Source organism: Anser brachyrhynchus (assembly GCF_964034855.1).
Source record: "Anser brachyrhynchus genome assembly, chromosome: 4".
Lineage (NCBI taxonomy): Eukaryota > Metazoa > Chordata > Aves > Anseriformes > Anatidae > Anser > Anser brachyrhynchus.
The window spans coordinates 74,991,866-75,017,295 of NC_137698.1; the positions used below are offsets into that span (position 1 = coordinate 74,991,866).

Below are 25,430 nucleotides of genomic sequence, written 5' to 3' on the forward strand. Positions count from 1 at the left end.
ATTTTATTTTTTTGAAATCTGATTATGGACTACATTGAAAAGCAAGACACATCTACTCTCACAATTATTATGCTGTTTTGCTTTTTTTTTTTTTTTAAGATGCTTAAGCAAATTGAATCAACTGGTTAGTCAACACTGAAATGACACATTCTTTAGTTCAGTAAACATTCAAAACCATCCTTGCAGATGCTCACTGGAGCATCAAGATAATTTATTTACTCATTTAGATTTTAACCAGACTTACCTCATATCCTAGGCAGCACACATACATTAAGAAAACAAAAACATTCTACACAAACTTTGAAAATCTTGGCAAAATAATGGTATTACTACGGAAAGAGTTCTACAGTTTGCATCTACAGGCAGCTGTGATAAAATCATCTCTCAGGTGATTAACAAAATAATTTTTGTTCGTCCCCTAAAATACCCTAATCTCTTTGCTTAATAATACTTTTCCAATGAACATACTTTTATTTTATGCTTCTTTAAGTGTCAAGCTTTTCTGGCTTATTATGAAGCAGGGTTGAGTCCAAGCAGCTTTTATATTCCTCCCATCCAGTGTGATACTTTCCTTTAAGTTCCAACTTTTATTTCCCGGGTGCCTTACATACCCTTATCATCAGAACAGCTTTCCTGATGTCACGAACTCCATCATAAACCAAGCGGGAGGCATCTATGAACTCATTCTCTTCAAATGGCTGTGGGACATTCGCACTCAACGCTTCAATGGCAACCTCAACTTGTTCAGCAAAACGTGGCATAACTAGATTAAACAAAATGAAAGGCAGCAAGATTAGACACCTCCTTCTGTGAACATTCTCCCTTTGCCCTTGGGCATAAATACATTCCAGTAGGCATGGTACATCTTGTTGTCACAACTTCAAGACACAGGAAGCCTCACAGAGTGGGTTTGTACTGACTCTATATGTACAGAGCTCCGGCACATTTTCTGACAGCAAGAAACCAGCCGTCTTCACATACTTGCCTCCAAGTGCATGATGAAGAATGTAAAACTTCCTTTTAAAAGACAGCGAGTTATCTGAGCTATCAGGAGAATATTTTTAAAACCTTTAAATTCTTTTAAACCTTTAAACTTAGAATGAACACAGTACAGTATTTATACCAAATGATCAAAGCAAAATGTAGCCAATACACCTACCAATTTAGACCAGCTAACTGTATTCTAGCTCACATTGTATAATAAAAACCGCATAAGGGACAAAACACTTTTAGCATGGAAAAGCTAGCAAATTACTTTTCTGAAGGTCTGTAAAATGACATTTGGTTTCTTCATTATTATCTTGTATGTATTGCAAAAAATAGCCACAGATTTAAGGTAATGGTATTATATGGTTTGATGCTTTATGAATATGTATCTTAAAGCAATTATTTATCTTATATAAATACTTTAAATGCTTTCCTTGAAGTAACTATAATAGCAGAAGCTTTTCCTCAAATTTTATACAGGATTCTTTTGTACATATAATCACTGGCATTATGCAGAAAGAGAAACATTTCCCATATCAGTACTCTAACAGCTTAAACACAAATCCTACCACAGGAACATAAACAGCAAGTCTCACTAATTATAATGCACTTACGTTATACTTAGGCATTCCAATGGTTTTACATTAATATTTCAGGGCTCGAGTCAGGACCTGGATCCAGAATCCTTTAAGGTTAATTTTTACAAATGTCAAAGAATGTGGTTCAAGCTTAAGGTTTATAGATAGCTATCTTTTCCTCATATTCATGTAATTTTTTGCTATTTGCCTTCTTTGAGCATATAGGTGTCCAATTCATGTATCAATTGGTTTATTTTTTGGCACTATAATTGAAAGAACGGGAAAAGATTTCTAATTCAAACAGTCAACTTTGTTGTTGTTGTTATATTGTCTTTCTTTACCATCTTTTCCTTATACTCTATTTTAATAAACTTTTTGGTAGCTTGATGCTGAATAATGGTACAAAGTGGGAATTTCCAGTGTTATTTTTATCAGCAGCAGTGACAATCTTTCCTTGGAAGTAAACTTTCATTGTGTCAGGAAACCACATTTTCTTCTTGAATGAATGCCCTTAAATTTATTTTACTCATAATGAAAACAGCGTGTTTTATGCATCTCACTTAACATCTGTTTTAAAGTAAAAACAGAAAAAACAAAAACAAAACCAAAAACAAACAAAAACCACACACACTATGATTCAAGACTGGTTTACATTTCGAAGAACTGGCAGCCACTACAAGCTCAACCTTTCTGTTTCTGGCATTTCAGTATCTCACTAAATGCTGTTTCTTAAAGAGGAGCCTTTTAAACAGATTAATCTATTCAAATCTTGTTTATGCCGTCTTTATGTATGTTTGTTCATGTACACAGATGAAAGAACTGAATTGCATCTTTCATGCAAATAATGTTCAGTAAGTGGAGTAAGTGTTTGGGATGTATTGGGGAAATAGGGAAAAGTGATAGTGACAATAGACTTCAAAAATTAAGCATCAACAAAACATTGCTAAGCCGAGGGGAAATATTTTAAGTAGAAAGGGAGTCAGAAAATTCGAAGTTCTGAATGGAGTATTAAGAAGTGCATATTTAAAATTATCTTAATTTATGGAACATTCCAAAGTGTAGTAAGAGACTGATGTGATTGTATAAAGAAGTCCAACCTGAAAATCAAAAAGCAATCATTAAAAATATAATGAAAACTAGTAAACATTAAGAATAAAAGAAATTATTTAGGGTCACGGGGATAAAACAAGCAAACATAGAGATACAAAAATGGCAGCAAAAGAAAAGGCATAGAGCTGCAATATTTAGGGTCCTTCAATTTCTGTCTAGAATTTCCTCAAAAGCAGATGTGATCAGGTATTTAACCCAACTATTAACTAACTGTTCCAAGTGCAACAGACCTGAATTAGGAAAGGATAGTTTATCTACATAAACATTTATATTTATCAAAGTACCTTAAAGTAAACAGAACATAGTCAAATTTACCCTGCAGTTCTTAAGAAAATAATCAAAGCAATTTCTGAATCATCTTTGAGAACTCAAGAATAACAATAACAGTGAATGTTCTGGGGATTAAGAAAAAGAAGCATCTATTTTTAGAAAGGTAAAGAAGGAAGGAAGAATTATAGGATATTCAGCCTATTTCAGTACTCAGAAAGAAATGAAATGTTGTAAAGCAGTAATGTTTAATTATCTTGTAATTAAGGAGCAGATGTTGGACAGGCAACAGATTTGTCAGAAATAGGTTGCATCAAAACATTACAACATCTTTTTTTTGACAGGGCAGCTAAATAGAGGGTAGGGAGAAGCAGTAGATACGATACAGCTTGACGTTGGTAAAATTTTTGACATGCTCACACAAGACACTCTTAGAAACAAAACAAGCGAAATATAAATTAAATTACTACATGGTGGACATGGAAATCATGAGAAAAAGAATCTCAAAGAACTCAAAGAACAATTACCTCTGATATGCTGTCAAACCAGGAAGATATGTCAAGTGCATTCTTGCAATATGTCTAACAGTGTGATGTGATTGTAAAAGAAAATGGCAAATGTCAAACTGTAATTATTACAATATATAAAGAAGAGGCTTGAGAAGAGATATTGTGAAGTCATGATCTATGTCAGTATGGCTCCAGTTAGAGTACTACGTCCATTTTTTCTTAGAACCCATCTTTGAGATTTTTCTACAGTTTGTACAAGAAAGGTGAGAAGATGTTTTTAAGAAAATCATTTTTTGTTGCATCCAGACTTATATTTCTATGTTTATGTAACATAATTTATTCCAAATAATACAGAATGCTCCTATACTCTTTATCTGAAAGCTATTTCTGAATCACAGAATCACAGAATGGTTGAGGTTGGAAGGGACCTCCAGAGATCATCTAGTCCAACCCCCCTGCTCAAGCATAGTCACCTAGAGCACGTTACACAGGATTGCATTCAGGCAGGCTCTGAATATCTCCAAAGAAAGAGACTCCACAAGTTCTCTGAGCATTCTGTTCCAGTGCTCTGTCACCCAAACCGTAAAGATGTTCTTCCTCATATGGTGATGAAACTTCCTGTTGTTCAGTTTATACTCCAATCCCTTAACTATCTTTATGCCTCTACGCTAGACCCTCTCTAGAAGTTCTACAACCCTCTTGTACTGGGAAGCCCAGAACTGCACACAATACTCCAGGTGTGGCCTCACTAGGGCAGAGCAGAGGGGAGGATCACCTCCCTCGACCTGCTGTCCACACTCCTCCTGATGCCGGCTAGGATCCCATTAGCCTTCTTGGCCACAAGGGCACATTGCTGGCTCATGGTTAACTTGTTGTCCACCAAAACCCCCAGGTCCCCCTCCACAGAGCTGCTCTCCAGCAGGTCAGCCCCCAACCTGTACTGGTGCTTGGGGTTGTTCCTCCTTAGGTGAAGGACCCTGCACCTGCCCTTGTTGAACCTCATCAGGTTCCTCGCTGCCCAACTCTCCAGCCTATCCAGGTCCCTCTGAATGGCCACACAGGCCTCTAGTGTGTCAATTTCCACAAACTCCTGAAGAAAATAAAAGATAAGATAAAGATGATTATTTTTTGTTCACCATTGTAACTGATGTCTGTGCTTGCTATGTATATTGTAATTTATACGACTTTTTATTTGGGCTACAATTGTTTTCCTTTTATTTTTTTTTTCTTTTACTTGACCTATGAATATGAAAGCACACGTGGAAAAAGCATGACAAGACACATTCTCTACCTGTTGTGCTAGACTGGTCAAAAGCAGACCCTCTAAAATCATAGCCTTAGGCACAGAAATCTTCAAGGAAAATGTGGAAGTGAAACATTTTAAGTGATTATTTACTTGCTAAATCAGAACTCCTCCCAGTATCATGGAAATAGGCACTCAAATATTTAATAGGCAGCTATAGTGTCTTTGTTCAGCACCACATCCAGCAAAATATGCTGTAGGAAGAAACACTCCTTACCAGAAATAAACATTTAATTTCTGAAAGACATTTTAAACTCATATATTACTTTACTAGTACAATGCTATTGGACTTATTACAACACTTTTCTTGAAATGGATACACAAGAGGAATGAATAGGGACAGGTCAAAGCAGAACCCAATTGTCAAAGGATAATAGGATCTTCCATTTTTTTCCACATTCTCTCTATATAGGATTTTATCCCCTCCTAGCTAACTGTCAAAGTCCTTCAGCTCAGTCAGTGAAGCCTTACACCTATAAGGTCCTGGGCTGAAGCTCTACAGATCATTTTTCTTACTATGCCACTGAAATATGCAGAAATGACTCCATTGATTATTTCACGAAGCAGCAATAGTAGATTTGTAAACATCAGGTCCTGGGAGAGGAGATGGAGAATTACAATTTGTTCATTTTGGTGACTACATACTCATTCTTGACCACATGTATTATTACTATGGTGACTGCTGACTGCATGTGAAAGATTCTTGCACCAATTTTGACCTTGCAGATCTGGCTACAGTTTACTCCTTAATTTATATTATTACCTGTGAACATTATCTGCCTTTTAAAAATGGAAATAGCTATTAAACTACATCATGAACCATTTCCTTGCCAATCATATTTTTACATCAGTGCTTACTTCTGATTAGATAAGCATGAAAAAACATCTTAAACTAATAAGATGCTATTTCTTAAAGTTTCTCTAAATTGTCATTTGATGCAGTAAAATTTTTGGAAATTGAGTTAAGATCTGTGTTATTCTCCAGCAAAGGTTATCGGTCCACATTTGAGGAGACCCATGACAGCAATGTATGGGGAATACCTAACTCAGTTGTACCCACAAAACCTCCAGTCTTTTTAATCTGTCATTTACTGGACAAAGAGGGATATTGTTAGGCTGACAGTAGAGGAGCTACAAGCAGAATTCAGACAGACACCAAATCTGGAGTTGACGCTTGTAAATGCATCAGACAGGTGATGGTTCATTTATTACGCTGAGAGACATTGGCTATCAATTTTAAATTCAGAAGTAAATCAATACTTTGGGGGAAAAATTAAATACTAGTTTCTTAGTTTGAGCTGTGGTCTTGACAACAGTTATACATACGCTAAGACTGAAAAATGTGATCCATTAACATCTCTTGGTCTAACTACATGAATTAAATCAGGCACCTGCATAAATGTTGACAGAATCAGGTCCCAAGTTAATAGCAACATTTCTAATTTACTGACGGCCTTATCATTCTAACAAATAAAAATTTTAAAGCTTTTCTGTATGTGAGTTTTCAATGGCACCGAATGTAAGATCATTGCCAACAAAATCTAGGTTGAACTGCTGCTGGGTTTCTAGGCTGAACACTGTTCCCTGGGGAACACTACCAGTGATCAGTCGCCAGGTGGATTTCACTCTGTTCAGCACCACTCCCTGGGCCCAGCCATCCAGCCAGTTTTCAACCCAGCAAAGCATGTACCTGTCCAAACCATGGGCTGCCAGCTTTTCCAGGAGAATACTGTGGGAGACCATGTCAAAGGCCATGCTGAAGTCTACGTAGACTACATCAACAGCCTTTCCCTCATCCACCAGGCAGGTTAGCTGGTCATAGGAGATAAGGTTGGTTAATTAATTTCATTAATTTTGTCATCCTTGTCTTGAACTTCTTCCACTTCTGGAAGATGTTTACGTTGTGGAGATCAAAGCTGAAACAACTATTTGGGGCATTAAGTGAATATCCTCCTTAACATACAGGCTAATGTCTTAAACACTGATTTCAGTGATATTGTGCACAGAAAAGGTATCTGTGCCCAGCTGTCCATACTAATGAAACATTTTTTTCTGAGAGGATGAATTAGCTCAGAGTCTTCCTGTCAGTGCAGATAATGTAGTTTAAATTGTTCCTTTTACCTAGAGAAATTACATAAAATTATATTTTATTGTCATCTTTCTGATACAGAAACTCCCCTACTCTCACCTGACAAAGCAGCTTTTTCCTTTTGGCAAATTTTGCTTCTGTCTATTCACTTGTTAAACAATATATTATACAAAATCAACCACAGCGCTGACCCCTGAAGCATTACAGGATTTATTTTTTTGCCTGCTGAGAAACAGTCATTTATGCTTTGCTTCTGCCTTGTAAACCAGTTCTTAATCCATCAAAGACCTTAACATATACTCCATGGTTACCCATTTTCCAAACAGCTGTGTATGAACAACTTTATGAAAAGCCTTTAAAAATTCAAATCACTTACATTATATTCTCCTTTAGTATTATACTCCATTTTTAAACTCTAAAAGTGCAGAGAAAAAGAAACAATATTGAAAGTTTTAGACACCGTGGTGATTTAATCATCTCTTATGTGTCTCATTTAATTGTTTTATAATATATCCTGCATGATTTCTCACTGTATTTCTTCACATATTGAAGATGGACTCTCTGGTTAAAAATTCTTTGAATCAAACCAAGCACTTCCTTGAAATATGAATGTAATGTCGGGTATTCACTGGTCCTTTTGTAAAATACATTATCTTTAAATAATGCATTAAATGTTTTTTGTTGGTGATACCTTGATCTCTGGATTTCAGTTCAGCAAAATTTTAAAGAAAATGCTGCAGTGCTTTGCAGAATAAAAGCCATAATTTCATAAGAGTCCTTGGATAAATGATCTCATGTTGTCAGGATGATGGCATCCATAAGTTGTACTATAACCACCTGAAACTCACATAAAACATGAATTTAACATCATTTATTTTTAAAATAGTCTCCATTTTAGAATTTTTAGCTCTCTCTCAATCGTTTTTTTTTTTTTTTTTTTTGGATTATGGCTATGCTTAAATTCATCTTCTTGCTTCTACATTTTGTTTGATTTCATATCACTGCTGAAAAATCCATCTTTACCACGTTTTAGTATTAGCTTTGATAACATCATTGAGCTGCTTTTGCCTAGTGATAAATATCTTTAAAGTTTGTCCTATTCACACTGATAAAACTCTCACAGGCTTATTGCTGAATTGCCAGGAGAGCTGATTTTAAACTTTAGTCCATTCTGATAAAGACAAAATAAAGAATTTGAGTTAAAATAGAAATCGGAGAGTGACCTACTTAAAAAAGACCTGACAGCTAGCAGGTTACTAGGATATTTCGAAAACAAGCTAAAAGATGAAAATCGCATTTCTGGTCTAAATCAGATGGTAGATGATTTCAAAATTTCCACTGTCATTCACAGCATTCACAGGAGCTTTTAACCCAAATACTAAATACTGCATAACCCAAATACTGCATCTTCCCACGTGCTTTCCAGACATCCCAATGCAAACAGAAAAGAAAAAAAAAAAAAAAAAAGGGTATTGGAAAGTTTTCCACAGCCCTTTCCAGACAGTTCTGGCTCCACTTGTTTGGAAACTCATGCTTCTTCCCTTCAGTTGTTACATCCTGTCAAGCAATTGCTGAGTAGACCTTGATCTCCTCTGTATTAAAGGCAACGGAATACTTTTAGTAGGCTTTGGTCACTGCTGGGACAGGGTGCTCATCAGTATGAAAGATCTTAATATTTAAACACAAATCATGTTTTGTCTTCTTTTACTCCTTTGTGCTGCTTTTTGCCTCTTTCCTTCCTTTCACCTTCCCTTTCTCCTTCCTTTTCATTTCCACCCTTCTCTCCTTCATACTTTCTTCGACCATATGTAGCAGAATTGTATTTTATGTATTTTCCTGAATTCTTTAACTTCACATTTATCTGCAAATGCTAAATAAATGCTGATGGTAAATAGCAAGGAAAAATTCAACAGGAGCCATCAGCACATCCCTGCCTGCCAATCCTTGGGCTGTGTCTGGCCCTGGTTTCCCTCACTGGGTCTAATCCTGACCTCCAGCTGTAGGCTGACATCCCAGCCTGGCCCCAGCCCATCCCTGTCCCCACAGTGATGCCCAGAGCTGGAGCTGCTCGAGGAAACCACTGGCCCTTGCTCTTTAGGAAACCAAGCTAAAGATATCAGGAAAACTTCACTGTGCCCCAAACAAAACAAAAACAAACAAATAAAAATGAAACCCTGAAGCTTTGGTTTACTCCTGCAGACAATTAATATCCACTGAAATCTGTGTTTCGTCTTTGTTCCAAGCAAGCCCTGTTGACTCAGTGGTTTTATAGTTTTCATCTTGGATTTATAAGAATGTCAGCAAATGAGAGTCAAGCTTTTATTTTGTTTTTAAAGGAAAATAAAAGTACCCAATTTAAAAAAGACATTAACCAATACCTCACTATGTAATACTACTCTCAGAGACAATAATCTAGACTCTAACAAGTAGCTGGCTATAAAGTCAGTGGGTTAGTCAAGCACAGCCAAGAAAGCACTGAAACACTGGAAAAAACAGCAGTATATTTTAAAGGAGCTGTAGGTTGTAAATTAAAACAACAGACAAATAAAACTTCAAGGTGAAACCAGTTATTAAATGAAGATTTGCATGGTTGCATTTTCTCAAAACCTATTAACATCACTTACAGAAAGATGAACTTTCTTCCCCCAAAAAACATTAGCAACGTGTTTCTCTTTCAAAAAAAGTGTGTCTGTATTTCTTTACTATCTGTGGATCAAACCCACTACTCACTTAACTATGAAACCCCTTGAAAGGGAGGTTTACAAGTTAAGAGAAGTGTTCCTTTCCTGAACTGATAGTTAAAAGTAAATAATAATTATAAAAGAAATATGTTCTGCTTATTTCCCTTCCATTGTCATTCAACTAAATTTTCTCCAGCTTTCCAAAGCACTTCATTTAAAAATAATGTTCAATTAAAAATAAAGAGGGAAAAAAAAAGGATAAGATGTTTATAATTGGGTTTCTTACTGAGATTTTGGTAGGTGGAGCATGACTAAATAAATCATTCATCATTTGTGACTGTTTGATAAATCTGCACTGGATCTCAAGCTAATGACTAGAATAAATATATAAATATAAGTATGCATTCATAGATACCCATATACATAGCTGTACAGATGCATGTGTAGACTGAAACCAGTTTGGGGGGAGAGGACAGGAATATAAATGGAAGAGACAGAGAATGGCATAGGATGGTCTAAATACCATTTTCAGCACTTTATCCTAGGGTCACAAAATGAGTTAATAAAGTTTACCTTTTTTAATTATCAATCACAGAGAAATAATAATTAATCCCTTTGTAAAAGGTCTAAAAAGCTGCAGATAGAAATAGTACTGTATTGTGTAGCGTAGCTTGGCTTTTTCTCCTTTTAGTTTATTACTCACAAGTTTACTTACATTTTACTAAGTACAAAATAAGTAATAACTTTGACTTTGAGAAACAGTTACTTAGTTTTACACATTGAGTCCGGCATTAATAAATTGATGTTGTCAAGATGCACTTAGTTCAGAGCTTCTAAAACTTAGTTATAAATCAAATTATATCAAACAACGTTAAATACAAAATGTAAGCTTTCCCTGTGCCTATTGTTGGTTTATTTAATTGTGTTGTAACTGACAGCTACTCCTTTGAAAAAATAATAGTAAAAGTTTTTTCCATAACATTAGGTCAGAAATATTAGCTGAGTAAAAAGTCTGAAAAGATGTATTTTTTTTTTTACTTTATAAATAAATGTTACTGTTAAAAGCGAGATTTTGAAGAATTCTTCCTATCAAAAGGAGAGGTTACCACAGAGTGCAACAAAATATTTTACTGTAACAAACCAAACAGATTACTTTCTTTCAGTTACCTCATAATACCAGTTCATAAACTTTCACAGCTAAGTTAAATTTCCAGTACTCATTTCATTGATCTCTCATTGATTACATAAAAAAAAATAGGGGGACTAATGACAACCATTTTCTGATCCCCTTTCACTTCTTCCACATGAAAAACCTCTGAGACTCTTAAATAGCATCATTAAACTTTGAGGAAGAAAAGAGGCAAGCTTTACTGCATTATTTTCAAGCTGTACAGAAAAAAAAATTGACCCTCTAAGTTCAGCCAGAAGTGATGTGAACATGATTGTTGCATAGGAAATAGCTGTGTAAAGATAAATGGAGCATGTACCATAGGCTGGAGATTACAGTTATGATTTCCAGACTCTTCCCAGAAATGTGTCTGTGCAGCTCACAGCAGAGTCTATGAAAGTTAATTTCTACAAGTGTTGAATCACTGGTGTGAACCTACTGTGTGTGTGTTGAAGGCAAAGCTTTCTGGTCACATGCACAATTGTAGGAATCCATGTTTCAGATATAATGTACAGCAAATCACAAAGAAAACCCAGAAAAAGAAAGAATACATGATTCTTGTTGCAATTTACCTGTGGAAATAGGGCTTGGGGTTAGTCCTTGAGCTAAAAGACAATTAGGTGGGGACAACAATAATACAACAACCAATATTAAATCATTCTTTTATCTCATTTTGCTGACTTCTGTTCTAAAAGCTAACCCAGAGGCAGGCAGTGCTACAATAGTTTTTGCTTTTTTATCTCACAGGGAGGTGTTTGTTTTGTCTGACATTACATTTGCCATGTCTTGAACTGGTGCATTCTCACTTGGTCCTTCTAAAACAATCTAGAGTATTTTAAAGCCTAGGGCAGCCAGATAGGGGAAGATCTGTTCAGGCATTTTCAGGCATCTACACTACATGCATCTTTATAATAGCTGGTCCCTTGTACCGTGAGTGGAGATCTAGTCCATAAAGTCAATGAAATACGAAGTATGATCCATCTGAACAAATGTAGTCCTTTGCTTTCAGATGAGAGCTCTTGATAGTACTGCCTGAACTGAACAATTCAGCTGCACATAGCAACAGATAATATTGAGTATGAAGGAGTCTAAAATGACCAGCATAGTTGTAATCAAACTAGATGTAATCACTTAGATGAATCCAATCTCTGGTTTGTGAAGGCAAAAAGAGGTTACAAACAATCTTTTTTTCCCCCCAATCTATCTATCCATGTAATCTAGCAGACTTTTATATTTTTTTTTCAATCAGATAATATATTTTCACTTGCTCAAATGTATTTTCAATGAAAAATTGTTTTGTTTAGAAACACTTCAGTCACCAGCAAGTACATTCACCTGCGCAGACCACAGAGTAATGTTTGTAATGATTTTCTAGAGACACACAAACATAATCAGCAGACTCAGTTCTTGAAGAAAAGGCTGTGTATTATTTACTGAAATACACTGCAACTTTGATAAAGTAGACTATCTTTGATGGGTCACTGAATCTCTTCTCTTATACAGCTCTTGTCAATACAACTGCCGCAGTAGCACGGAGTAGAGAATAACAAAAGCACTCATAGTCATTAATTTGTTTGTTTACATCTCATTTTCAAGCACAGATTCCCCTCTGAGCTACAGATTTCAGAAAATTAACTGAAGGTTTTAAGTGACTTAATATTGAACAATATTTCAAATATACTTACCAGTTTCAGAAAGCAGTTTGGTAGCTTCCAGTACCTTCTCAGTATAAACTCCTGTTTCATAGTTTTCCATCTCTGCATTAATGATGTGAATAACTCTGGCTGCACGGCCCCGGATGGCCCCAGCAGTTCTGTCTAGGGTATCAACATCTCCCTCTTGCAGAGCAATCACACACTTATTCACATCCTCTAGAATATGATTTTCTGGAATGTAGGAAAAAAGATAAAACAAATATAAGCCTCATTTCATTTCATTCTCTGCCATAGCAAAGCTTACTGATTTGGGTAAATGACAAACAGCAGTACATTAAAAAATTGATATTTATCTTATGCAACATCTATCTTTAAAAGGTAGTGGGCTATGTCCCTTTACCTATGCTGAGAGTACCAACCTATAATTATTTGAAAAGTTGTCATATTAATTTCAAACATTGCATCTATGATAATGACAACGTAATAAAAATCAGTGCAAAAAGGAACACGATCAGATATTATGCAGATACTCTAATAAACAGGCAATTTTCTGAAGATGAATTTACCCATTTCTATAAACATTTAATATGTATGCTTCATTTGTGCCTAAATAAGTTAGAAAACAAAATGAACCGTTTTGAAAAGGCAATAGCAAATAGCCTTTTGCTCTTGCGATAGCCTCCCAGCAAATAGCAGGGCGTCTGTGCACGAGCAGTTCATCTCTGCTGATCCATGCCATCTGCACTGAGATTAAAGTGTGGATTTTTCATGACACATAGTATAATCATATGTGACTGTGCATATTCTGAAATAACAGTTGAGTACAGTGAGTCTGCTCAGATGATGGAATATCAAGTGGGCTTATGGAAATCTTGGGAGCTGCACTGGTTTTTCTTGGCTCAGAATCGGGCCATCTACTCTCACATGCTGCAGCATTGTAGTTTGTGTGATATTCTCACAGATAACATGAAAGGATGAAGCTGATTCTGACTAGCTCAGACACCGTTTCCCTCCAGCCAGTACAGTTAAAAATGATTTCAATAATAAAACCATGACTGAATTTCTTGTTTGAGCTAACTCATTCTGAGAAACTCAGCAACTCTAAACAGCACCATACTTTTCTGCCACAGCCACCAGGAAACTGAAAATTAAATGCTGTTCTTTTAAAACAAAATCAATCAGTTCATCAACTACTTTTTTTTTTTTTTTTTTTAATTATCCTTTGCCACAAAAATAGAGTGACACACTAAGCTCCACTGTTAAAAATCCCAATGTTGGACCATTTGAGGGTTCCAGAAATGTTTTACCTAATGTTGAATTTTAAACTGTAACAACTCTGAATGAAAACTGGAAGTCCTCTGTGCTGCCAATCAGAGTAATTTGAAAGGCAAAACTCTCCATCAACATTTAAAAAAAGAAATGTCTTCTTGAAATATTTATTTGCTACTTCCTCCTAACCATTCCCATTTGCTTTACAGTGTCATGGCCAAATTTTGTCCCACAAGAAATACTTTCTGAATATGAACAGGCACTGTGCTTGGAATACAAAGTAATTTATTAAAATTATGGTCATCCTTCCCATCCTTCTTTTGATAGCCACTGTATTAATAAAACATGCCATCAACTGTGACGCTCAATATGAAGGGGAGGAAGTGTCATTTCATGAGATACGTTTAATCAGACACCAGGCCATTTTTGATGCTTCACTGGTTTAACAACTGAAAATAAAACTACTCTGCGTAATCTAAGGCTTCCAAGCTAGCAGTGACAGGCTTTCTGGATGCATTAGATGTTTTCTTATTTTTAATACAAATATATGTCTGTGGACAGTATTAGAAAGAAATCTAAAAACAATAAATATACTCAATAAATATACTAACTTCCCAGCTGCCTTGGGAAGTTTGGATCTAAAGCCAGTTATTCCAAGTCAAGGCTACCACAACATATGTGTTATGAGAAAATATGGCCTGAGAAAATCAAAAAATAAAAATGTCATCTATTTAAATAACTTCTGATTTTATAAATACAAGTGTTTGGAGTGAATAACAGTCCCCAAACAAATAATGAAATGGCTATTCAGAGCGTGAAATGGCTATTCATCTCTTCAGCGTGTGGACTGGGTCTGCAGTTTACATCTTGCTCTGCCCTTTCCTTGCAGAACTAGGTCTGCTGAAAAGTGTTTGTATCCTCAAATAAAAACCTACCATTCTGAAGTACCCTTTTATTCTGAGAGTTCATTTTCTTGTCATGGCTTACAGTAAACACTCTAGCAGTGGTCTTGAACAGTGGAGTGTAGTCATACTTAACCAAATCACTTCCTTGTTACTGATAATAGTGGGATACAACCAAACAAAATGAAGAGCAAAGTGAAAAAGAATCTTATCCTCTGAAAAAGTATATAAATATATATATATATTTGTCCAAAGATATTTAACTTTTATTTGGAAATTAAGGAAATGTCAAGGAAAACAACATAGAGTGAAACAAAATTAAAATATCTTCTGAATTTTGGCTCTTCTGTGAGGTTAGCTTGCTGCAAACTCACCTTGGCACTCCACAACCGTATTCACAAAAAATAAACCAAACTCTTTCAAATGACATAGGAAAATGATTTTTCTGCAGCAGATACTTAGTCCAGGACATGCAGCACTTCTAACTATAGTATTCAGCGTACATGACTCTACCATAACAATATACTCTGCTACAAGTTGCAGCACTTTACAAGGAGGATGGAGAAAAGTGAGTGACTCAAAGAATCACAGAATCACTAAGGTTGAAAAGACCTCCAAGATCAGAGTCAATGTCCCTCCCTTGTCCACCCTTTCTCTACATAAGGACTAAAATACTTTGTTTTTGTAAAAGAGTTTGTTTCACATTATAGTCCTTCCAAGAGAGCTTAGACAGCTGCACAGATTTGCTATTTCTACTGCTATTTTTCCACCTGGATGCATGGCTGCACCAACAGCAGTGGGACCCAGAAATGCTTTCTAACTCTCTGGAAATGTTCACAGTGGTCATCACAATGTGCCTAGATGAGCCTCATACACAGCATCTGCTTATTTCCTTTCTTCCTATCCATGTTCAGAGCCTGGTGATTTGGTATGGAAGTTCAGGGGGTCAGGATTGTGTGGTACATCTGTCACACTGCTTAGACAACTTATCTGAGCAAGGCTACAAAATAAAGTAAGGAAAGTTCATCTTTCCTCCTCTTGAATACAACTGCATGAGGACTCTGACAGTTTTTACAAATACTGTCCCGCTTTTCACAAGTCAGTAATACATTTTCAAAAGGTGGCCAAAATTTTACTTTGTGCCGGAGCTGAAACTAAAATTCTCTGTAGAAATAGAGGCACATATAGGATGCTATTTTCTGGGAGACAAAAAGCCAACCATTGCTACCAGGGACTAATTGGCATAGCTTGGTTGCTCCCATCGGGTGCAGAAGATCAGCATTCCAGTAAGGATGGAATAATACAATAATGATCCTTTAGTAATTATAGCTTTTCTCTCCTCTGACCCATTACTTTAATTTAGCAATGAATTTTTAGAAGACTCCCTTGATCCCAGTACCTGAAACAGAGAGAAAATCATCCACTGAAGTGATGTCATCAACGGCTTCGGTGAGAACTCGCACTTGTTTCTCCCACTGATCTTTAAAGACGTCCATGTTGTCCTGTGCTACTTTGCTCTGGGGTCTGGCGGCCAATGTGAGTGCAGCATTTATTACCTGTTATTCAAAATCAGGTGTTACAAAGGGTGGCAACAATTTTCACAAGGTAGAGAATAGACACTTAGATTAAAGACACTTAAAAATACAGCATTACACCCCATTCAACACCTATGTCTCAAGATATGAAATTTTTCCCAGTTTGTACAAAGCAGGCAACAGTTTAATGACAAAGGCAAAGCTGTAATCTTCGAGTGGGATGTTTCTCCTGTCTCAGCTACCTGATGCTTTTTAATGCTGAAAGAGTTTTTGAGTACTTTTTAGCACGAATCTTACTTACCTGTGGGCACAGACTATCAATCTGTGTTGCTGCCATACGCACTAACTTCACACCTTCTTCATTGTTTGAGATTGAACAGGCCAGATTTGCAACCTACAATGAAATAAGCAGAATGAGAATCAAGTGTGAGGCAAATGAGCCATTTTATACCTTTTTCTCTACTTATTGAGCCTTGGCTAGAATGAAAGAATTGTATACAAAAGGCACGATGCAGGATTTTCTGTACTGATGAAGAAAAACTGACATAGATTATTTCCTAACTAGCAAAACTGAGCTAGTCATCTTCTTCATTAGATTTTTCCCCAAATCTTCCCCTGCTGTCAAGTGCTTTGCTTCCTCCTCTAAAGCCTGAGAATAATCTTCTGAGCAGTCATATGGAGAATGTAGAGCAGCATCTAAACAATTATCTATAAGTTTTCCTTTTATTAACTGTGTCCATTACAAACAATGGTAAACAGACGTATCCATACACTCTTCAGTTTTGCAAAATTAAAAAATTTTGATGTCCTAACACATGGCATGCTTTGAGACGCATAAACAAAACTCTGACATTTTTACTGATACTGTGAAATGACATTTATGTTGCGTATCCAATTATTCCAGATCCCTACGGTATTAAGAATGTCAAAATTACCTGAATTCTCAGGTGGACCTATTTGTTTGTATGTGACTGTCTACCCTAGAGTAAAATGTCCATCAGCAAGTATCATAACTTGGCCAGTTAAAATGTCTTTTGAAAGCCTCATTGTGTAAAGTATGCTTAAAGATCTCCGTTAAAAATGTAGGAATCTACATGTGTTCTGGCACAGTTTTGGGAAGTCCGAACCTCATAAGACTGAAGGCTGTTTGGAGATGAAGGCAGTAGAGGCTTAAAGGGACACCTAAGTGAGATCTAGCAATCAGCACATGCCTCCAGACACCACAGAGCTGAATCTTTGCAGCTTGGATACAAGCTGCAGAATATGTCCTCACAGCCCCTACAGTACTTCTTTCAAAAAAAACCATCCCCTAAAGCTGTGTGCCAAGTCCACGAATATGCCATGGGTTTTCAAAACAGTAATTCATTTCACAGTGCACATAATTATGCTCATCAGTGAGGTTTAAATCACAAAGGTACATTCTGGGAGGGGGAATACATATTTTTCTTTTAATCATCTGAAAGTATGGCTCTTAATTCTCATCTACATTAAAACAAACTTATAAAATTTTAAATATGCTTCCTTGATATTATTCACTGTGCCTGAAGGCATAACTATCAGTTGGAAATGATTCATGAATTAGTTCAAATACCCCCATCTTTCCAATTTTCCTCCAGTCTCCCCTTGTGGTATTAATCTGTTCTCGTCTCCAGTGCACATCGCCACATTAGCCCTGGTCCATCTGTTCTTCATAGAACCTATTTCACTTCACAGTTATGTGGAACGTGGTTTGCATATATCACAGTGCCAAAGCTCAGGGAAGAAAAGAACCTAAGGCTTCAAAGAATCTTGCAGGCATTTCCTAGTCAAGTTTTTATCAAAATGTTGTGATTTTTATTTTCATTTCATGGTGAGACAAATGAGTTAGTCTGTTTGTTAACAGCCTTACAGCGCTCATGTCAAAAACATTCTCCAAAGCTGACATCTTCCAATTAATTTACCATTTTCTGTAGTCCCTTCTTTGCGCACATCAAACAGACCACTTCAATCTTCATGAGAAACAAAAGCTAAGCAGGATAATAATTAGAATGAAGTAACACGAGTGGAAATTACAGACCTTGAAAACTAGCAAATGGCATTAAGTTCAGCAAAAGCTATCTTCCTGTATTTAAAATAAGTGCTTTTTAGATTGCCCTTTCATTTTGTGATTATCATGACGAAAATCTGTCCTAAGGCTCCAGACGCACGATATGTCTTACTTTTTCTCAGATAGCAGTGAGATATGAGACTGAAAGAGGCTGGGTATCATGAAATGGCAATCAAACTATTAAGCAGCTCTTTTTCTTTGAGGTCTCTTGAAGGAAAACTTTGCAGAACAAAGTCAGTGAAAAAAAATAAAGCTTATTTCTTCTCTGTCTCTGATAATTATTCTTTCAACAGAATCTGGTAAGGTAACATTTGGATATTGTAAAGCGTTCTGGTTTTCCAAGGAAGAATACAGAGATAACATGAGAAAAGTTTTTCTCCCTTTCTGAAAAAAAAAAAAAATAGAGTTCAAAATAGTATTTTGGTTGCTGTTATCAGTACAGAAGGAGTACAAATATAATCTATGGCGACATTAATTATGCACCAAAAGAGCATTACAGTTATCTACTTCAAAAAGGATATATTGATAGGTATCATGTATAATCCTAATCTAAATAGATTCTGTGGCTTATTTTAAGTCTTGTTTAAATATAGTCCTTTATCATCAACAGTCAGAAAGCAATACTACTTTCACAATCCAGCTGGGAGTATACCAGCCTGTACCATGGGAAGATCTGATTATGTCAAATAAGCATAGAGATAAGCAAATCCTACAAAGGTAGATGCAATCTAGATAAAATTGAATTTAGCACTGCAAATCAGAACTACTATGACTTTACCCAAAACTTATTTTTGAAACATGGCAAGAAATAGATACTACTTGCTAAAGCTAACATTTTAGTGCCATCATTTAAGCCTAGAACCGTGAAGCTATACAAGTTTTAAGTGCTCACAATCACAAAATATTACATTATTTAATTATTTTTATTGCCTTTGTTATAATGTATATAATCAAGTCACCATCAATTAAGATTTTTGTCAAGGCAAGGCCCATATGCATGCTGAGTCCATAGAGACCATGAGGTAATTCAACAGCTTTAGTCTACCACAAATTCAACAGCTCCAGATATTGTTCCTGCCTATGACCCAAAACTTAGAATCACAGAATCACAGAATCGAAGGGGTTGGAAGGGACCTCAAGAGATCATCGGGTCCAACCCCCCTGCCAAAGCAGGTTCCCTAGAGCAGGCTGCCCAGGTAGGCGTCCAGACGGGCCTTGAATATCTCCAGAGAAGGAGACCCCGCAACCTCCCTGGGCAGCCTGTCCCAGTGCTCCGTCACCCTCACCGTGAAGAAGTTCTTTCGCATGTTGGTGCGGAAATTCCTGGGCTCTATCTTGTGGCCATTGCCCCTTGTCCTATCCCCAGAAACCACTGAGAAGAGGTTGGCCAAATCCCTCTGTCTCCCACACCTCAGGTATTTATACACATTGATGAGATCCCCTCTCAGTCTTCTCTTCTCCAGGCTGAACAGGCCCAGGTCTCTCAGCCCTTCCTCATAAGGAAGATGCTCCAGGCCCCAAATCATCTTTGTGGCCCTCTGCTAGACTCTTTCCATGAGATCCCTGTCTTTTTTGCACTGGGGAGCCCAGAACTGGACACAGTACTCCAGGTGAGGCCTGACCAGGGCAGAGTAGAGGGGGAGGATCACCTCCCTTGACCTGCTGGCCACGCTCCTTTTAATGCACGCCAGGACCCAATTCCAACACACTGAGCTGAGATATCAGGAGCTAGACTGATCTCTGAATAATGACGAAAAGAGAAAGGCACTTCCAGATATTGTTTCAAGTCTTTGGTAGACTACCTCATCCTCTAGATGTGTCCAGTTTATTGTTTAATAACAGTTAACTAGCCTTGGGGATTGCTGAAAGTGGTATTACTGAAATAAAAGGCTTTTTAATAGTGCACTATAACTTGTTTTGCATCTGGGCATTTAACACAGCACGTATTGTGAAGAATTCAGACTCTTCAAGGTTGGGAATTCATTTAATATGCTACTCCAAAGATCTAGTGTTGGATGGAGCAGATAACTTGGAAAGGAAATTAATAAGGGTGTATGTTGTCATAGCTGCCAATTTGCCAAAACCTTGATTTGACAGCCTTTACCTTTATGCTTCAAGTACTCAGTTTCCACTGAAGCACTGAAGAAGAGATTTTATAAGAGGCTATGGAAGTAACAAGGTGGTTATTTATTTATTTTTGTTTGTTTGTTTATTGCTGTTTACTAAGTTCCTTAAGCATACTGAATTCACTGATTGCCTGAAGAGAACTTAAGTTTGTATTAAGATCATTGTGGAATGTCTGAAGAGTGTGTACATGAATGAACACATCTTAAATACCAATATCAATGAACTATGAATCATCCTTGAAACGCGTGGGGGAACTTAATAACAGTGAGATTGCTGTGTAGAAAAGCACTATTGTCCAGAATTTCAGGTCTGCTAAGCTACTTTTACCCCATCAAAACAATTGCTAAACACCTTAAACCTGTCCTACAAGAGCATGGAAAAGTAGTGAACAGGAAAATAAACACTACAGCTTTAATTATATTGCATTTTTCTGCAATCACCAAGGCCACTGAACCAATCCTAGAACTGGGGAGGTGGAAAAGTGCATACTAACTCCTTCATACTAATTTCCTATCACTAGCACTGATAGCCCAAGATGCAAGCCTGCAGCTTGCTAGGTATCTATATTTAATCACTCAAATTAGTTTCAATTATTCAAAATATATGCAGGATCAGTCCCAATGAAATATATTTGAATGTATTTGATTGTATTTCAGCCTCAAGCAGTTTCCTGCATTAAGTGAAATACAGCAGATAAAGGTGGGGTGGGGAAGGACTTCACTTCTAATGCGAATTTTTACTACTGTTGTTAAAAGGACACACCAAGGACAGGATTTATTCTAAAGGTAGACTTACATGGCAGCTGAAGTGTAACTACTGCATGGGTAGGCAATGCCTACAATATTCTTTCTGTAGCTGGCATGGGGTAATAACTACAGTCAAGATAGCACAAACGTCAGTGTAGACTGCTATTTCTCATGGCTCCATGCACTCAGTTGAAGTTTGGAATAATGACTTTTCATTGCCTTTGCCACTTGTACTACACCTAGGACAGGAAAATTTCTGCTATAAAATTGCCCTCTAAATTATAAAAGTAATCAAGGATATTTTATACCAATTTATGTTATTTTTATACTGATGAGAATTAGGTGTAGCTATCTTTAGTTGTGTTTTTAAACTATGCTACTTCCAATTTTGACATGAGCTTTTTGTACTATTAAATGTAATTATGATGATCAATACATACAGTCCTCTTATTCAATAAATCAAAAGATCATAAATTCAAAGATTTAACATGGTCATTGTGAATTCAATGCAAGTGAAAAGGTCCAAAAATGAAATCCATCGCTTAGAGTAAAAAAGAAAAAAAAGGAAAAAAAAGTATACACTACAGAAAAGCAGCAATATCGACACAAATGCTGCAGAATATTGCAGCTAATGTATGTAGTCAAGTTTTCAATTTCTTTTATTCTTTTTTGCAACAGTTTGATTAGAAAGAACAAGACAAAAAAAAGCTCTATCCACCTTCCTCAACCATTTAACCATCCCAAGGCAAGGAATGAAAGAATGCAATCTATTTACATCTTAATTCTGTACATTATTTATAAATATATATATATTACTTTTGTAATACACATCTTTTTAATTAAGTCATTTCGTTTTCCATTGTAGTTAACTGATACAAATAACAGAAGAAAATTTACAGCAAATTATTCTTTCCCTAAAATAGGATTACTTAAGCCCAAGACACAATCAAACTTATCTGTCTACACCATGTACTTGAGGAACTGAAATTGTCCAGGCTATTTAGCTTGAGTTGAAAGTTGTTTAAGTAAGACTTTAATATTCACAGTGAACTAAAGCCAAGAAAATAAATCAGCTACCGTGTTTCACCTGAGGAGTGGTAACTTGCTGAACCATGCTATCTTGACTATCTTCCATTATTTATCCATCTTAGTAGTTTATCCAGATATTGTTACAATCTCTGAATCCTTCAAAATTTTGACATATATTAATGTTGGTGGTACTGCTGGAGGCAGCCCAGTGATATTCTTGGAGCCACAACTAACATTTGCTAAACAAGACCACAGAGTTAGAGCTAAGTTATCTAAGACTTCCAAATTACTTATCTTTGCTGTATTCGCTCAAGCATTATATTATAAGCAAAACTGTATTCATCACTAGACAGGATGTTTTTGCACATACACAAACAAGTGCCAACAGTCAAAATGTCACAGAGTACATACTGCAGCAGTTTCTTCTTCCTCCTCATGGACTGCAGTGGCAATTTGTACTACGCTGAAAATACTACACTGTGGTCTCTTCCCCAGGACCTATTCCACTGGTATGGGGGAACCCCATACTGGATAGTATTGCCAGTTGCCACTCACTTGTATTAATCAGTCACATAGTTTTACCCAAATACGAGATATATTTTTAATTCACAAGTATTTACAAATCTAAGTGTATGCACAGCCATAAAAATGGAATTTCTTTTGTAAATTACTAATGGTCTAATTAACTGAGTTTGATGCTTGTTCTGAAAATTTTTTAATACCTAAACCTCAACATATTCAATATAAACTATTCACACATTTACAATGTATTCTGTTCATATCTCAACAGTCTGATAACAGCAGGATGTTAGAAAGCTACAGAGAATTTAAAGCACAACAGCTGAATGTTTTATTTCATATCAAATCTGCTGCCCATGGAACCTATGAAAAACTCCTTTCACTTCTCAAAAGGTCAATGGCATATTCACTTGTACTTATTACAGGAATAAGGCCTTACCACATGTACAAACTCTCTTGAGACTTTCTCCACATCAGGCTTAGTTGAAAAAGCCTTAGGAGAATTCTGCTTTTGGTAAAGTTCAAAACAACTCTGACTTGGAGAAATTCAGTGCGTCTTGGAGAGAGATTTTTCAAAGAAACTTACAAATGCTAGATGCCTAATGTGTACTGAAGGCTCAATTCAAAATGCAAAAATCCCAGCTTCAGACAATTTCAGTGAAATGTTATTATTCTCATCTGAGTACCTTCCATTTTCTAAGACAAGTTTGGTACATGCCATGCCTATTTTCTACAGGATGAAATAGAAAGGAGATCAATTATGAAGCACCTTGAAAAATCCTTCTGCTTTACAGTTTTCATAACTGAAAGAAAAATATCCCATTCAATTATAGAATTGCCAACAAAGAATACAGGAAATAGATATTGTATTATATCAGATCCTTTACTTTAAAGTTATACAATAATAATGATTTTAAGTACGAATTTGAAAAAGCATTCAACAACAGTTCAGTATTGACCCTTCTTTTTTTCTTTCTCTTTCTGAAGTAGAATTTGACCATACAAGTGTAAAATAGATCAAGTTTCTACACAGCATTGATGAGCCCCAACTGTGATAAATACACCTGACTGGTTCAAATGCCTCCTAAAACAAGAGGGGTAATCACTAGATGTGTTTGGAATGTGATGCTAATGTGTATGTGTGATTTTAGACTGATTTTCTAGATCATGGCTACTTCTCGGCAGGGTCAACCTAAGCATTCTCTATGGACAACAGGGAAAAACAAATTTATTATAGAAAAGACAGGTGATTGTTTCAGAGCATTTTTCCAATTTGAACTTGAAAAAAAAAAACACTGGAAAGCTCTTGAGGTTAATTTATAAAATTATTTAAGCAATGCTGTTGGGCACTTGGAGCACTGCCAGAACTATCAACCCGCATCCTCAGCTGGAGCAAACAGCTGTTCCAGTTACCATAAATGAAGACCCATTCCCACAATTAAAAGTCTGGGCACACCTTTGTTAGGTGTTCTGTGTTCAACTATCTCTTTAAATAGACCAGAATTTGAGGAATTTAGAAAAGTGGGTGGGGATATTATTACTCAGAGCTGAAATTAATAGAAATACTTCATTCTTTGACAGCAAACTCCCTTAGGAATTACATAAGATCCTCAGTCTTTTTCTCAAGAGTGTGCTTCTGAGGCATTCAGCTGGAATGCAACTAATTGGTAGTCAGTTTTAATGGGGAACCCAAATACCTGCCACCTGGCCAGCATGGCAGGAGATGAAGACAGTAGAAAAGGGCTTCTCTCCAGTGACTGTTTGCTACAGGGCTAGGAAGTGCTCAGCTTCAGGTGATGTGGATATGGTTCTCTCCCTTCAAAGGTTTGTTTGCTACACTGATGCTATTTCTGAATTATTTTTGCATATTCTTACACTGCCTCTGAGCATCTGTTGCTAAAGTTACAAACAGCTGTGGCAACCCATGAAGAATAAGAGCAGGTCTTAGTCTCAAAAACACTGTTAAGACCAGATTACTGCTTTATTTTAACTGGTCTACTTTAGCAACAAAGCACTGCACTGATGAAACGCAGTCCTTCTCCTACAAAAAAGCAGCTGACAGAGCTGTAAGTAATCTGTTGTCTATCTATTCATGTGGGACATGAAACAGATATCCTTGTCTAAGCCACAAAGCTAACACAACTGCTCAGTTTTGGTATTATGCCTTCAATTGATTAGTTTGATTTAGTGATTTTTTTGAGTTACAGGTATAAATGCATTTTGCCTTGCTATGATACACATTTATTTTCTTCCTTTCACAAAAAGAGAATATAAACATCCAAGAATTCTTTTCATGGAAAGTCAGAGACCGACAACCCATCTTGACGTTCACTTGCCTCTGTTAGCATGATCAGGTTATTTTTCTATTTCATTTGACAGTAGGTAAAGCCTTTTTTTTTTTTTCCCATCCATAACTTGGTATTCATACTGGCAAAGAACACAGAGGAATACCAAAACCTATACCAACATTTCTGCAATATAAGACAACAGAAACCTTAACCAACAGTAACTTTTATGCTCCAAAGTATGCAAGAAGGCCAGTAGTGTTCCAACAAAAAAGGAAGATATTCAGGGTGTTTGTGTATAAACCCTTTCTGTCCAATCTGCTATCAAGGCCGCTGCTATTAAAACCCATAATGAATCATGAACACTGTATACTGAAATACTCAAGGGATGAGGGGGCAGTTGGTGTCCTATAGAAACAAGATTTACAAGACTGCAATGTGTATGAGTTGATCCCATAAAGCTGTTCTGATAACTTACCACTGGCACTGCTATAATTAATAGATATTAATAGCAAGTAGTTACCAAAGCAATCTATCTATCTAATAACTGTCCACTATTTTGGCAAACCATTCAGTAACCCTGGA

At 36.4% G+C, this 25,430-nt stretch overlaps 1 protein-coding gene across 13 annotated transcripts in view; it reads right to left on the reverse strand.

Annotated features, from left to right (window-relative positions):
* The window catches only part of CTNNA2 (catenin alpha 2), a 475,915-nt gene that overhangs the window by 49,055 nt on the left and 401,430 nt on the right, over positions 1-25,430 (reverse strand). For all 13 annotated transcript variants that reach the window (XM_080590833.1, XM_080590842.1, XM_080590843.1 and 10 more), the window contains 4 exons: positions 16,355-16,447; positions 15,918-16,074; positions 12,378-12,578; positions 612-763 (listed from right to left, as the gene is read on the reverse strand). In XM_080590833.1, coding sequence (XP_080446959.1) covers positions 612-763; positions 12,378-12,578; positions 15,918-16,074; positions 16,355-16,447 — 603 coding nt within the window. The remainder of the gene's footprint in view (positions 1-611; positions 764-12,377; positions 12,579-15,917; positions 16,075-16,354; positions 16,448-25,430) is intronic.